Raw genomic sequence first — 16035 nt, 5'->3', positions numbered from 1 at the left:
CTTCTTCCTTTCTACAGTGCTGCTACCATTATGGGCCACAACCATCTGCCCCTCTGGAAAGTTATGCAGCTGCTCAATGAAATCTTCGACCCTAGCATCAGGAAGACAACAAACTGCTCTGGATTCATATCTGCAACTACAAAAATATCTGTCCGTTCCTTAAACTCTCGAGTCACCTATCATTATTGTAATCTATAGGATGGTACTGCCCTGCCACACCATTCTTTCATTAGACTGTTAAATACATTGAAATAAACAAACTGAACACTTTCACCTCCCCACTTACTCATCAGTCTGCCCCTACTTTTATGCTGATGTCACTTTGTTTTGGTTGTGCTCTCTCTCTTTCTCTACTCATGCTGTAGTCACAAACTGGGATATTACCGGAAGCAATGCCCAATTCACGTACCTTGTGTCCCCACAAGTACCATTGGAATCTCGGCTGTGTTACGGTAACTGGAGAGTCGCATGTAATAATTGTAAACTGTCTGAAAGCTGATTTCATCCTCAAGACTGAAGACAAAGATCACAGCATCCACCCAAGTTGCGAACTGCAGGGAACACAAACAAACCGAGCATGAATGGATGAATCCAAATGGAAAGATACCATTTCTCTTCATCACACAAGCAACTTATCTTCTCCCCACATCCTTCACACCCATCTTCCCACTTTCTCTCCATATCCTTCAACAAAGGTACTCACCAAACTAACTTATATAGGCCTGGGAAGGGGTTGGCCGGCGCGATCAGGGCAAACATATTCGAGGGCATGACTGCTGAAGGACAGTGGCAAATGCTTAGAGAAATTCTAAATACCTTTCAATTAAAATATATTCCTGAGAGGAAATGAAAACATCCATAGCTTAACAAGGAAGTCAGGGATTACATAAAGGCTAAGTTGTTAGCACTGCTACCTCACAACGCCAGAGACCTGGGTTTAATTCCACCTTCGGGCGGCTGTCTTGTGTGGAGTTTGCATATTCTGCCTGTGTCTGCGTGAGCTTTCTCCCACAGTTCAAAGTTGTACAGGTTAGGTGGATTACTCTTGCTAAATTACCTGTAAGTGTCCAGGGATGTGCAGATTAGGTGGATTAGCTATAGGAAATGCACGGTTACAGAGATTGGTTTGGAAATGGGGTGTCTGGGTGGGATGGTCTTAGGATGATCAGTATGGACTCAATGGGCCGAATGGCCACCTTCTACACTATGATCCTATGATAAATGCAAAACCTCAGACATATCACACTGCAAAAGTTAACAGCACTCTGGAGGACTGGAAGAACTTTATATGTCAGTAAAGGACTACTAAAAACAAAATTAAAAGAGCTAAGATGAACTATGAAAGATAACTAGCTGAAGACATCATTGTTGGTACCAAAAGTATAAAGTACATAAAAATGAAGAGAACAGTGAAAGCAAATGTTGGCCTTTTAGAGGACAAAAATGACAGGGTAACAATGGGAATCTCAGAAATGGCAGAGGCTCTAAACCAATATTTTGTCTCTGTTTTCACACTGAAAGGTAATAATTTATTCCCAAAAACTGCAGTTAACAGAGAGCAACTTGGTGAAACTACCACATCTAGGGAGAAGGTATTCAGTAAACTCATGAGATTACAGATAGATAAGTCTTCGGGACCGGATGGTCTGCACCCTACTGTATTAAAGGCAGTGGCAGCAGAGATAGTGAATGCATCAGTTATCATATTCCAAAATTCCATGGATTGTAGCAAGGTACCAGGGGATTGGCAACATGCTAATGTGACACCCTTGTTCAAAAAAGAACCTAGGCAAAAGGTGGAAAACTACAGACCAGTTAGTTTGGCCTATATAGTGGGGATGTTGCTGGGGTCAATCATAAGGAAGAGATAACAATAGACAATAGATGCAGGAGTAGGCCATTCTGCACTTCGAGCCTGCACCACGATTCAATATGATCATGGCTGATCATCCTTAATCAGTATCCTGTTCCTGCCTTATCTCCATTGCCCTTGATTCCACTATCCTTGAGAGCTCTATCCAACTCTTTCTTAAATGAATCCAGAGACTGGGCCTCCACTGCCCTCTGGGGCAGAGCATTCCACACAGCCACCACTCTCTGGGTGAAGAAGTTTCTCCTCATCTTTGTCCTAAATGGCCTACTCCGTATTTTTAACAAAACCCAAATCACCAGCATCAGCCTGATTTCATGTAGAGTTAGTTGTGCTTGACAAACTTGCTGATGTTTTTTGAGGATGTAATGAAATAGGTAGATCGTGGGGATCCAGTAGATGTGGTATATGTAGACTTCCACAAGGCATTTGATGAGATGCCGCATAAAAGACTGATCCAGAAGGTTAGATCCCAGGTGTTCAAGGTAAAGTATTGGGTGGCACAGTGGCTCAGTGGTTAGCATAGCAGCCTCACAGTGCCAGGGACCCGGGTTTGATTATAGCCTCCGGCAACTGTCTGTGTGGAGTTTGCACATTGTCCCCGGGTCTGCGCGGGTTTCCTCCGGGTGCTCCGGTTTCCTCCCACAGTCCAAAGATGTGCAGGTTAAGTAGATTGGCCATGCTAAATTGCCCATAGTGTTAGGCGCATTCATCAGAAGGAAATGGGTCCGGGTGGGTTACTCTTCAGAGGGTCGGTGTGGACTTGTTGGGCTGAAGGGCCTATTTTCACACTGTAGGAAATCTAATCCAAAATCTATTGGCTTGGATCGAGGACTAGCTGACTGATAGAAAGTAGAAGGTCAGGATAAATAGGTCCTACTCTGCTCAAACTGTAACTAGTGGGGTGCCACAGGGTTCTGTTCTCAGACCTCAACTGTGATGAAGAAATGGGTTTAGATCAGAGTGGTGCTGGAAAAGCACAGCAGGTCAGGCAGCATCTGAGGAGCAGGAAAATCGACGTTTCGGGCAATAAAGAGTTTACAGAGGGATATTGATGAGCGAGCAGAATGGTCCAGAATCTGGCAGATGGAGTTTAATGTGGGTAAGTACAATGTTGTCCATTTTGGCCAGAAAAATAAAGAGCAAATTATTATTGAAATGGGAAGCAGATTCAAAGTGCATCAATGCAGAGGGATCTGGGAGTCCTTGTGCATAAATTACAGAAAGTGTTATGCAAGTATTGCATGTAAGAAAAGCAAATAGAATCCTGGCATTTATTGCAAAAAAGCTGAATTATAGAAGTAAAGTAGTACTGTTACAATTATATAAGGCATTAGTGAGAGGACACTTGGAGTATTGTGTCCAGTTTCGGTCCCCTTACATGAGGAAGGGTGTAGTGGCACTGGAGGCAGTTCAGAGGAGGGTCACCAGGGTGATCCGAGGGTGAAAGGGCGATTGTCTTAGGTGCAGTTGAATAGCTTGAGCTTGTACTTGCAGGAGTTCAAAAGAATGGAGTGGGGGGGGATCTGACTGAGTTATTTTAAATGTTAAAGGCGATTGATAAGGTCTACATTGCACAGATGTCCTCCCTTATGGGACAGTCTCTAACAAGAGTTTATAGATATAGAGTGAGAGGAGGTTCAAAACTGAGATGAGGGTTGTAAATCTGTGGAACTCACTACCCCAGAGTGCAGTGGAAGCAGAATCAATCAATAGATTTAAGAAATGAATACGTATGGGATAAAGGGCTACGTGGAGCATGCGGGAGTGTAGAGTTTGAGACCAATTTAAGATCAGCCATGAGCAGGCTTGAAGGGTTCATCTTCACCACAGATATCCAATCCCTCTACACCTCCATCCGCCATGACCAAGGCCTCCAAGCCCTCCGTTTCTTCCTCTCCTGACATCCCGAACAGTACCCTTCCACGGACACTCTTACTGGTCCTCACCCTTAACAATTTCTCCTTCGAATCCTCCCACTTCCTCCACACAAAAGGGGTAGCAGTGGGCACCCGTATGGGCCCCAGCTATGCCTGTCTCTTTTTTTGGCTACATAGAACAGTCCATCTTCCGTAGTTACACCGGCAACACTCTCTACCTCTTCCTCCGCTACACTGATTACTGCATCGGCGCCACCTCGTGCTCCCGCGAGGAGGTTGAACAATTCATCAACTTCACCAACACATTGCACCCTTAAATTCACCAGGACCATCTCTGACACCTCCCTCCCCTTCCTGGACTACTCCATCTCCATTAATGACGACCGACTTGACACTGACATTTTTTTTTACAAACCCACTGACTCCCACAGCTACCTGGATTACACCTCTTCCCACCCTACCTCCTGCAAAAATGCCATCCCGTATTCCCAATTCCTCCGCCTCGGCCGTATCTGCTCCCAGGAGGACCAGTTCCACCATAGAACACACCAGATGGCCTCCTTCCTCAGAGACCGCAATTTCCCTTCCCACGTGGTTAAAGATGCCCTCCAACACATCTTGTCCACATCCCACACCTCTGCCCTCAAACCCCACCCCTCCAACCATAACAAGGACAGAACCCGCCGGTGCTCACCTTCCACCCCACCAACCTTCACATAAACCACATCTTCCGAAAACATTTCCATCATCTCCAAACGGACCCCACCACCAGGGATATATTTCCCTCCCTCCCCCTTTCCGCAAAGACCGTTCCCTCCGTGACTACCTGGTCAGGTCCACGCCCCCCAACAACCCACCCTCCCCTCCTGGCAACCTCACCTGCCACCACAGGAATTGCAAAACCTGCACCCACACCTCCTCCCTCACCTCCATCCAGGGCCCCAAAGGAGCCTTCCACATCCATCAAAGCTTTACCTGCACATCCACCAATATCATTTATTGTATCCATTGTTCCCGATGCGGTCTCCTCTACATTGGGGAGACTGGGCACCTCCTCGCAGAGTGCTTTAGGGAACATCTCTGGGACACCCACACCAATCAACCACACCGCCCCGTGACCTAACATTTCAACTCCCCCTCCCACTCTGCCGAGGACTTGCAGGTCCTGGGCCTCCTCCAACGCCGCTCCCTCACCACCCGATGCCTGGAGGAAGAACGCCTCATCTTCCGCCTCAGAACACTTCAATCCCATGGCATCAATGTGGATTTCACTAGTTTCCTCATTTCCCTTTCCCCCACCTCACCCCAGTTCCAACTTTCTAGCTCAGTACCGTCCCCATGACCTGCCCTACCAGCCTATCTTCCTTCCCACCTATCCACTCTACCCTCCTCTCTGACCTATCACCTCCATCCCCCACTTCAATTTACCTATTGTACTCTATGCTACTTTCTCCCCACCCCCCTCTCATTTATCTCTCCACCCTGCAGACACCCTGCCTCTATTCCAGATGAAGGGCTTTTCCCTGAAACGTCAATTTTCCTGCTCCTTGGATGCTGCCTGACCTGCTGTGCTTTCCCAGCACCACTCTAATCTAGACTTGAAGGGTTGAATTGCCTACTCTCGCTCCTAATTCTAATGCTCCTTTGTAATAGAAGATAGAGAATTGGGATAAGGGGACATATCTCAGGGTGATAACCTGTAGCTAGTGGTGTTCCACAGGGATCAGTGCCGGGCCCACAATTATTTACAGTACATATTAATAACCTGGATGGGGTAAATGAGTGTACTATAGCCAAGTTTGCGATGACAGATGGGCCAATGGTCTGAGGAGTGGCAGATGGACTTTACTTCAGATAAATGTGAGATGCTGCACTTTGGGAAAGCAAATCTTAGCAGGACTTATACACTTAATGGTAAGGTCCAAGGGAGTGTTGCTGAACAAAAAGACCTCGGAGTGCAGGTTCATAGTTCTTTGTAAGTGGAGTTGCCGGTAGATAGGATAGTGAAGGTGTTTGGTATGCTTTCCTTTATTGGTCAGAGTATTGACTATGGCAGTTGGGAGGTCATGTTGCAGCTGTACAAGGTATTGGGTAGGCCACTTTTGGAATATTGCGTGCAATTCTGGTCTCCTTCCTATAGGAAGGATGTTGTGAATCTTGAAAGGGTTCAGAAAAGATTTACAAGGATGTTGCCAGGGTTGGAGGGTTTGAGCTACAGTTGAATAGGCTAGGGCTGTTTTCCTGGAGCATCACAGGCTGAGGGGTGACCTTATAGAGGTTTGTTAAATCATATGGGGCATGGATAGGATAAATAGACAAAGGCTTTTCCCAGGGGTGGGGAAAGTCCAGAAATAGAGTGTATAGATTTAGGGTGAGAGGGGAAAGATATAAAAGAGACCTAAGGAGGAACTTTTTCACAAAAAGGGTGGTGCGTGTATGGAATGAGGTGCCAGAGGAAGTGGTGGAGGCTGGTACAATTACAACATTTAAAAGGCATCTGGATGTGTATATGAATAGGAAGGGTTTGGAGGGATATGGGCCAGGTGCTGGCAAGTTGGGCTAGATTAGGTTCGGATATCTGGTCGACATGGACGGGTTGGACTGAAGGGTCTGTTTAAGTGCTGTACATCTCAATGACTCTATGATTCTATGTCACAGAAATAGGTGGGAAGGCAAGTGGTGAGGATGACACAAAATGTCAACAGAGTGATACAGATGGGTTAAGTAAATAGGTTAAAAGCTTGGCAGGTGGAATATAATTTGGGAAAATGCAAAGTTATGCACTTTGGCAGGAAAACAGAGGAGCTGAATATTATTTAAATGGGGAAAGATGGCAGAAAACTGCAGTACAGAGGGACTTTGGTGTCTTTGCGCATGCATCATCCATGTTCAGCAGGGTAATAGCGAAGGCAAATGGAATGTGGTCTTTATTTCAAGGAGAATGGAGTATAAAAGTAACGAGGTCTTGCTAAAACATTACAAGGCACCAGGCCGAACACAGTTGGAATTCTATGAACAGTCTAGGTCGCCTTTCACAAGGATAGATATATTGGCATTGCAGACAGTCAGAAAAGGTTCACTGGGTTGATCTTGGTACGGAGAGATTTTGTTCAGCATGTTCAGTAGCTTAGGTTTGCACTGGTTGGAGTTTAAAAAAATGAGAGGAGACGTTATTGAAACATATAATATTTTTAGGGTCTTGACAGGTGTGGAGAAATATTTCTCCCTGTGGGGCGAGTCTCGGACTAGAGGTCATAATCTCAGAATAAAGGATTGTCTACTTAACAATCAGATGAGTAGAATTTTTTTTCTCTCCTTGGGTAGCAGGATTCTCCATTACAGAGGGCTATAGAAGATGGGTTGTTAAGTATATTCAAGGCTGAAATAGACAATGTTTTTAATCATTAAAGACATCAAGGGTGTTTTAGAGAAGGCAGGAAAGTGAAGTTTAGGATTGTCAAATCAGCCATGGTTTTATTGAATGGCCGAGCAAGCTCAATGGGCTGAATGGTCTACTTCTGCTCTTACCTCTTATGGTCAATTTATCATCATTACCGAATTTTCCCATCCCTGGAACCATGCTTATGAATATTTTTTGTACTCTCTCCAATGTTTTGACATTCTTCCTAAAGTGTGGCATCCAGGACTGGACATAGTACTCTGCAGCTGAAGCTAAACTACTGCCTCATACAAGTTCAACATTGCCTCCTCATTCTTGTACTCTCTGCCAAGGATTCTGTTACTTTATTAACAGCACTCTCAATCCTGTTATGCTATCTTTAATAACAAATATACAGCCATGTTCCTTTGCTTCAGCACCTTCTTTAGATTTGTACACTGTATTTTTATGTTGTCATCTTTTATACATTCATGGGATGTGGGCTTCGCTGGGTGGGGCCAACATGCATTGCCCATCCCTTGTTATCCATATTAATCTTCTTCCTTCAAAAATAAATCACCTCACATTTCTCCACATTGAACTTCACTTGTGATGTGTCTGCCTATTCCACCAATTTGACTATGTCCTTTGGAAATTGTATACTAACCTCCCCACTGTTTACAATGTGTTCTTATTTTGAATCATTCAAAAATTTTGAATTAATACCATGTATACCAAGATCAGCATAATTAAGTTTACAGTAGGAGAAGTAAGGTTCCCAGGATGAGCACATGGCTATAATGGATATTGTAGGGGATGAGCTTAGATTAGTTCACAGGTCAGCACAACATAGAGGGCCGAAGGGCCTGATCTGCACTGTATTGTTCTATGTTCTAAAGATTGCCTCTTAGGTCTCTTTTATACCTTTTCCCTCTCATATTAAACCTATGCCTTCTAGTTCTGGACACCCCCACCCTCGGGAAAATATCTTGTCTATTTACCATATCAATGTCCTTCACGATTTTATAAACCTCTATGAGGTTACCCCTCAGCCTCCGACGCTCCAGGGAAAACAGCCCCAGCCTGTTCAACCTCTCCCTATAGCTCAAATCCTCCACCCTGGCAACATCTATGTAAATCTTTTCTGAACGCTTTCAAGTCTCACAACATCCTTCCAATAGGAAGGAGACCAGAATTGCATGGAGTATTCCAAAGGTGGCCTAACTTGTAGCAGTTTGAAACACCTGAATGCCTTGTCAAACCATTTCAGGGGGCAGTTCAGAGTCAACCACATTGTGGTGGGCCTGGAGTCACATTTAGGCCAGACCAAATAAGGACGGCAGAGTTCCTTCACTTATGACAATGGTTAATTCCAGATTTTTAAAAAAAGTTTGAATTCAAATTTCACCAACCGTGATGGTGTGATTCGAGCCTAGGTCCCCAGGGCATCAACTGCATCTCTGGATTCCTTAGGAGGAAGTGAGGACTGCAGATGCTGGAGATCAGAGTCGAGAGTGTGTTCCTGGGAAAGCACAGCAGGTCAGGCAGCATGCGAGGAGGAGAAGAACCGACATTTGGCGGTGGAGGAGGCCCAGGACCTGCACATACTCAATGGAGAGGGAGTTGAATTGTTCAGCCACGGGGCGGTGGAGTTGGTGGGTGCAGGTGTCCCAGAGATGCTCTCTGAAACAATCCGCAGGAAGGCGTCCTGTGTCCCCGATGTGGAGGAGACCATACCAGGTGCAACAGATGCAGTAAGTAACATTGGTAGAGGTACAGGTAAATTTCTGACAGATGTGGAAGGATCCTTTGGGGCCTTGGACGGAGGTGAGGAGAGCGGTGTGGGTAGAGGTTTTGCACTTCCTGCAGTGGCAGGGAAAGGTGCCAGGAGTGGGGTGAGGGCTGGTGGGTGGCGTGGACCTGACGAGGGAGTCACAGAGAGAATGGTCTCTCCAGTACGCTGATAGTGTTAGGGAGGGAAATATATCTTTGTTGGTGGGATCCGTTTGGAAGTGGCGGAAGCGAAGGAAGATGATGCGTTGTATGCGGAGGTTGGTGGGGTGGAAGGCAAAGACCAGGGCAGGTTCTGTCCTTGTTGGGTGGGAGGGACGGTGTTGTGTGAAGTGGAGGAGACCACAATCAACAATGTGGGAAGGGAATGGAAGGAGGCGGCCACCTGGGACTTTCTGAGGTAGAAATGGTCATCCTGGGAACAGATGCAGTGGAAGCGGAGGAATTGGAAATAAGAGACAGCATTTTTACAGGAGGTAGGCTGGGAGGAAGTGTTATCCAGGTAGCGTTGGGAGTTGGTGGGCTTGTAATAGATGTCTGTGGTTAGTCGGTCACCGGAGACGGTGGTGGAGAGGTTCAGGAAGGGGAGGGAGGTGTCCAAAATGGGTCTAGGAGAATTTGAGGTCGGGGTGGAAGATGTTGGTAAAGTTGGTGAACTGTCCAACTCCTCGCGGACGCACGAGGCCGGGCCGGTAAAGTCATTGATGTAGCAGAGGAACAGATGGGAGGTGGTATTGGTGTAGCTGCAGAAGATGGACTGTTCCACATATCCGACAAACAAACAGGTATAGCTGGATCCCATAACTACCCCTTTAGTTTGTAGGAAGTGGGAAAATTGGAAGGAGAAGTTGGTGAGGGTGAGGACCAGTTCAGCCAGGCAGATGAGAGTTGATGAAGTTGTGGATGGTCTGCGAGGTGATCGTTTTGTGACGGGAGGTGAGATTTCTTCGAGATGATGGTTTGGTGATGGGAGGTAAGATCTCTGAGAGATGATAGTTTGGCGATGGGAGGTGAGGTCTCTGGGGGATGATGGTTTGGTGATGGGAGGTGAGGTCTTTGGGATATAGTGGTTTGATGGTTCTTCCTCTTACGCCATCTCAACAAGAACTCTTTCACTGACACCCTCATCCACCTGGCTGAACCGGTCCTCACCCTCAACAACTTCTCCTTCCAGCCTCCTCCCATTTATCTCTCAGCCCTGGCCCACAAGCTTCATTCCTGATGAAGGGCTTATGCCTGAAACATCGATTCTCCTGCTCCTCAGATGCTGCCTGACCTGCTGTGCTTTTCCCAGCAACACACACTGAACTCTGGATTACTTATCCAGTGACATTACTATGACTATATTTCCTGCCCATATGATCCTCCATCCTTGAAAATGCTCATTAATTATCAATTGAGCCATTTATCTTTGGGTAAATTGCTGGCAAGGTCTGGTGGTAATCCAAAGGCCAGCCATCAATATCCTCCACACATCTTGACTCAGTTGTTGTGCAATTGGCAACATGCTCATCTCTGATTAAATAATACAAAACTGCAAACTAACCTCAACATCCGATGCACAGAATCGTGGCTGTGCTCCAATGGAGTGCCAAGGAGATGCTGCACTGTAAGAACATACTCACACAGGAGTGCTGCACTGTCAAGAGAAAATACTGACATGGACATTTGGCCTCCTGTGCTCCTCTTTGAAAGAGCAGGCTCGTTAACCCTCTAACCCTGTTATTTGACCATGACACTGCAAGTTCATCATCCTCAAGTTCTTGTCCCAACTCCCTTTTAAACTTGTTGATGGGATCAGTTTCCAGATCCCAGAAACTCTCCAAGTGGCCAGATTTCTCTTCAGCTGCCCCTTCAATCTTTCTCCATTGATTTGAAAACTATAACTTGTGGTTTCTGAGATCATCATCAGTAGGAAATGTTTTATGCTCTATCAAAACCAGATACCTTCTTATCAAAGAAACATAAAACAGAGAGCTCGAGTCCATGATTTTGCAGCATTTACACCCAGGGTCCAGAGCTGAACAGCTCACCTCTCTGAGAGCTGACATGATCTGGGAGAAGCTGGTGAGTGTACAGCTGGCTGTGACTGGAAAGCTTGAGTCATGTTGTGGAGCTCAGTGGCTGGAGTGCCATTGCTTACCTGCACCTCCGGAGGTCCTCCCTCATCCCGGATAAGCAGGAGATAGCTCTGTCCATCAACTACAATCTCCTTCTTAAAACGGCCACCTGTAATATAAAAAACACTACTCAAGGCTGTGGTTCAGTGGCTGGTACGCATTCCTCTCAGTCAGAAGTTTGGGAATTCAAGTCCCACTTCAGGACTTTTATTCTTTTATGGGTTGTGCGCACTGCTAGCATGAGCCAGCATTTGTTGCCCCTCTCAAACTGCTCTTGACTGGAGTTTCATGCTTAGATAACCCTCAGCCACAGTGCTGTGTGTCTGCAGACTCCTAAGGAATACTCTACAAATATTGACTAATTCTTGGAAAATCTCTACACAGACCAACATGCTCCCAGGAATACTCTACACAGACAAACACCCTCCCAGGAAACCCTAACACAGACTAACTCAAAACTGGGAATACTCTGCACAAACTAACATAATTCCAGGAATACTCTGCACAGACTGACACACTCCTGGGAATATCCTGCACAGACCGACATGCTTCCAGGAATACTCTGCATAGACCAACAATGCCACTACTTTCTCAGGAGGCTGTGGAAGTTCAGCATGTCCACAAGGACTCTGGCCAATTTTTATAGATGCAAGGTCCAAGAATATTCTGTACACCACCAACCCACTCCTGGGAATATCCTGCACAGACCTACCTGTTCATAGAAATAGCCTTCACAGACCATCTCTCACAAGGTGCACATGCTCCTGGGAATAGTCTGCACAGGCAGGTATACTTCTTGGATAGCTCTACACAGCCTGACACAATCCTGAATGATGGGTATATTGCAAAATTTTACATAGTTTGATTGCAATATTTATCTTCTGTGATGACTCCCCAGTATAGTGAAGCAAATGACCCCAGTGAGACGTTACAGATTTTGGGGCTCAATTTTGATACAGAGGCAATAATGTTTTGGGTATGGTATTAGTACATAAACAGGCAAAGGAAAGTGACAGGTTCAGCAGTGAATTTAGGAAATAGCATGGGTAACAGCAAAGGATTTCCTACGGGTGGCAGAGTTGCCTGTTTAGTCATAAGACAATCTTCAAAGCAAAGGTTGCTGGCAAAGCTCGGAAAACAAATATAATTGAGACAGAGGTCATCATCCTGTAACAAACATACAGGAGTGCTGGCTGCCCCTGATATTTCCAGACTGATAGATTGGGGCTAATATTAAAGATGGGAATAGGTGCAGTCTTGTTACAGGATGATAAATCGGGAGTAGAGAAGCCAGTGGAATACTTCCTCCGATACCAGTATCAGAGGAAATACTGTACAGTTGGCAAAGAGATTCGAGAATACTATTGTCTCTTCAACACTTTGAAGCCACCTTTGACATGTTAATAGGAAACATTAATTTACTCTCATTATAACGCACTGGCATTCATTGAAAAGTTTAATGCAATTCTCTGCTGATGGATTTTTGCTTCAATTCATTAGAAAGGTAATTCTGCTAGAAAATACAGTGTAATTGTAGATGCATTGTCCTGAGTATAAAACGATGGAATAACTTAAAGGCTTAAGGAATGCTAAGATTATACAAGGTTATATAAAGTGGGAGGAAGGTGAATGGATATAAGTCTTGCGTTTTGTTTTGTATCATAGCTTTTTGAAATGGCATTTCATCTTATAAGGTTGGAGGCATGTAAAGACTCGTCCCTCTTGTCTTTGTAATTACCTTTACTGAATTGTAATATCATGAGATCCGCTTGAATCTTTTCCCTCACAAACTGCAGGGTAAACTCCATCATGTGGGGTCCTGCAGCTTCAGTTCCCTGATCAAATCTGCCTCATTACACGTCACTAAATCCAGAATTGCTTGTTACCAGTGAGCTCTACCACAATGTTGCTCCTAAAAAAACATCTTGTAGACATTCCACTAAGGGAGTTTGGTATAAAAGTCGGGAAGTCTTGCTAAAACTGCACCAGGCACCGGCTGGATCACATCTGGAATACTGGGCCCCCTTAGTTAAGGAAAGATTCGAGCAGATGACAATGGATGCAATCTGGAGAAGGTTCACTAGGTTGACCCCAGGTCTGGAGGTACTGTCTTAAGTGGAGAGGTTGAATAGGCTGGATCTGTACTTGTCGGAATTTAGAGGAACAAGAGGAGATGACGGTTTGGTGATGGGAGGTGAGGACTCTAAGTAAATCAGAAAATGGAGGGAGGCAGGAAATCAAAGTTACAGTCATCACAAAAGAAATACTGAACAAATTGCTGGAGCTGACAAATGCCTGGGCCCTCGTGGACTTCATCCTAGGTCCTGAAAAGAAATGATTTGTGAATTCTCCAGATTTGGAGAAGGCTCCACTAGATATGAACACACAAACATGGGGCAGGAGAGTGTCATTCAGCCCCTCAAATGTGCTCAACCATCCAGTGGGCCGAGAAGCGGCAGATGGAGTTTAATTCAGATAAATGTGATGTGCCGTATTTTGGGAAAGCAAATCGTAGCAGGACTTATACACTTAATGGTAAAGTCCTAGGGAGTGTTGCTGAACAAAGAGACCTTGGAGTGCAGGTTCATAGCTCCTTGAAAGTGGAGTCACAGGTAGAGAGGATAGTGAAGAAGGCATTTGGTATGCTTTTCTTTAGTGGTCAGAGTATTGAGTACATGAGTTTGGAGGTCATGTTGCTGCTGTACATTGGTTAGGCCACTGCTGGAATATTGTGTGCAATTCTGATCTCCTTCCTATCGGAAAGATGTTGTGAAACTTGAAAGGGTTCAGAAAAGATTTACAAGGATGTCGCCAGGGTTGGAGGATTTGAGCTATGGGGAGAGGCTGAACAGGTAAATAGTGCTGTGAAGAAGGCATTTGGCATACTGGCTTTTATTGGTAGAGGAATTGAGTTCCGGAGTCCTGAGGTCATGTTGCAGTTGTATAAGACTCTGGTGCGGCCTCATCTGGAGTATTGTGTGCAGTTTTGGTCACCATACTATAGGAAGGATGTGGAGGCACTGGAACGGGTGCAGAGGAGGTTTACCAGGATGTTGCCTGGTATGGTAGGAAGATCGTATGAGGAAAGGCTGAGGCACTTGGGGCTGTTTTCATTGGAGAAAAGAAGGTTTGGGGGGGATTGGATATAGGTGTACAAAATGATTAGGGGTTTTGATAGGGTTGACAGTGAGAACCTTTTTCCACGTATGGAGTCAGCTATTACGAGGGGGCATAGCTTTAAATTAAGGGGAAGTAGGTATAGGACAGATGTTAGGGGTAGATTCTTTACTCAGCGAGTCGTGAGTTCATGGAATGCCCTGCCAGTAGCAGTAGTGGGCTCTCGCTCTTTATGGGCATTTAAACGGGCATTGGATAGGCATAGGGAGGATAGTGGGCTAGTGTAGGTTAGGTGGGCTTGGGTCGGCGCAACATTGAGGGCCAAAGGGCCTGTACTGCGCTGTATTTTTTTCTATGTTCTATGTAGGCTGGGGCTGTTTTCCCTGGAGCTTCGGAGGCTGAGGGGTGACCTTATAGAGGTTTACAAAATTATGAGGGACATGGATAGGATAAATAGACAAAGTCTTTTCCCTGGCATTGGGGAGTCCAGAACTAGAGGGCATAGTATTAGGGTGAGAGGGGAAAGATATAAAAGGGACCTAAGGGGCAACTTTTTCACAGAGAGGGTGGTACGTATATGGAATGAGCTGCCAGAGGAAGTGGTGGAGGCTGGTACCAATTGCAACATTTAAATGGCATTTGGTTGGGTATATGAATAGGAAGGGTTTGGAGAGATATGGGCCGGGTGCTGGCAGGTGGGACTAGATTGGGTTGGGATAACTGTTCAGCATGGACAGGTTGGACCAAAGGGTCTATTTCCATGCTGTACATCTCTATGACCTATGATTCTAAGATCATGATTAATCTGATTGTAACCTCAAATCCATATTCCTGCCCATCTTGACAACACTTATCTCACTACGAAGAATCTATCTACTCCTGTCATAAAAATACTTATAGACTCTGCTTCCACTAATTCCGCGGGGACAGAATTCCAAAGATTCAGAACCTGGAACATAGAACATTACAGTGCAGTACAGGCCCTTCGACCCTTGATGTTGCGTCAAACTGAGGAACCAATCTGAACTCTATCTAACCTAAACTATTTCATTCTCGCCCATATGCCTAAACAATGACCATTTAAATACCCTTAAAGTTGGCGAGTCTACTACTGTTGCAAGCAGTGCGTTCTACGCCCCTACTACTCTGAGTAAAGAAACCACCTCTATATCTATAACCCCTCAATTTAAAGCTATGTTCCCTCATACTAGCCATCACCATCCAAGGAAAAAGGCTCTCACTGTCCGACCTAACTCACCCTCTATTATCATATATGCCTCTATTATCATATATGTCTCTATTAAGTCACCTCTTAACCTTCTTCTCTCTAACGAAAACAGCCTCATGTCCCTCAGTAAGACCTGCCTCCATACCAGGCAATATCCTAGGAAATCTCCTCTGAACCTTTTCCAAATCTTCCACATCCTTCCTACAATGCAGTGAACAGAACTGTACACAATATTCCAAATGTGGACACGTCACACTTTTGTACAGCTACAGCATGATCTCAATCCCTCTAGCAATAAAAGGTAACACACTATATGCCTTCTTAACAACCCTATTAACCTGGGTGACAACTTTCAAGGATTTATGTACCTGGATACCGAGATCTCTCTGTTCACCTACACTGCCAAGAATCTTACCATTAGCCCAGTGCTCTGCATTCCTGTTACTCCTTCCAAAGAAATCAGCTCACACTTTTCCATATTAAACTCCATTTGCCACCTCTCAGACCAGCTCTGCAACTTATCTATGTCCCTCTGTAACCTACAGCATCCTTTGTCACTATACACAACTTTACCAACCTTAGTATCATCCACAAATTTACTGACCTATCCTTCTAAGCCCTCATCCAGGTCATTTATGAAAATGACAACC

The 16035-nt window shown here is 45.2% G+C and overlaps 1 protein-coding gene across 3 annotated transcripts in view; it reads right to left on the bottom strand.

Annotated features, from left to right (window-relative positions):
* The window catches only part of agap3 (ArfGAP with GTPase domain, ankyrin repeat and PH domain 3), a 678127-nt gene that overhangs the window by 262031 nt on the left and 400061 nt on the right, over positions 1–16035 (bottom strand). For all 3 annotated transcript variants that reach the window (XM_060823965.1, XM_060823966.1, XM_060823964.1), the window contains exons 4-5: positions 11064–11149; positions 410–551 (exon numbers count right to left, since the gene is read on the bottom strand). In XM_060823965.1, the coding sequence (XP_060679948.1) occupies positions 410–551; positions 11064–11149 (228 nt within the window). The remainder of the gene's footprint in view (positions 1–409; positions 552–11063; positions 11150–16035) is intronic.

Source organism: Hemiscyllium ocellatum, chromosome 4 (genome assembly GCF_020745735.1).
Source record: "Hemiscyllium ocellatum isolate sHemOce1 chromosome 4, sHemOce1.pat.X.cur, whole genome shotgun sequence".
In the NCBI taxonomy this organism is placed as follows: domain Eukaryota; kingdom Metazoa; phylum Chordata; class Chondrichthyes; order Orectolobiformes; family Hemiscylliidae; genus Hemiscyllium; species Hemiscyllium ocellatum.
Note: the sequence above shows the minus strand (reverse complement) of the source record. Positions and strands in the feature narration are given on the sequence as shown.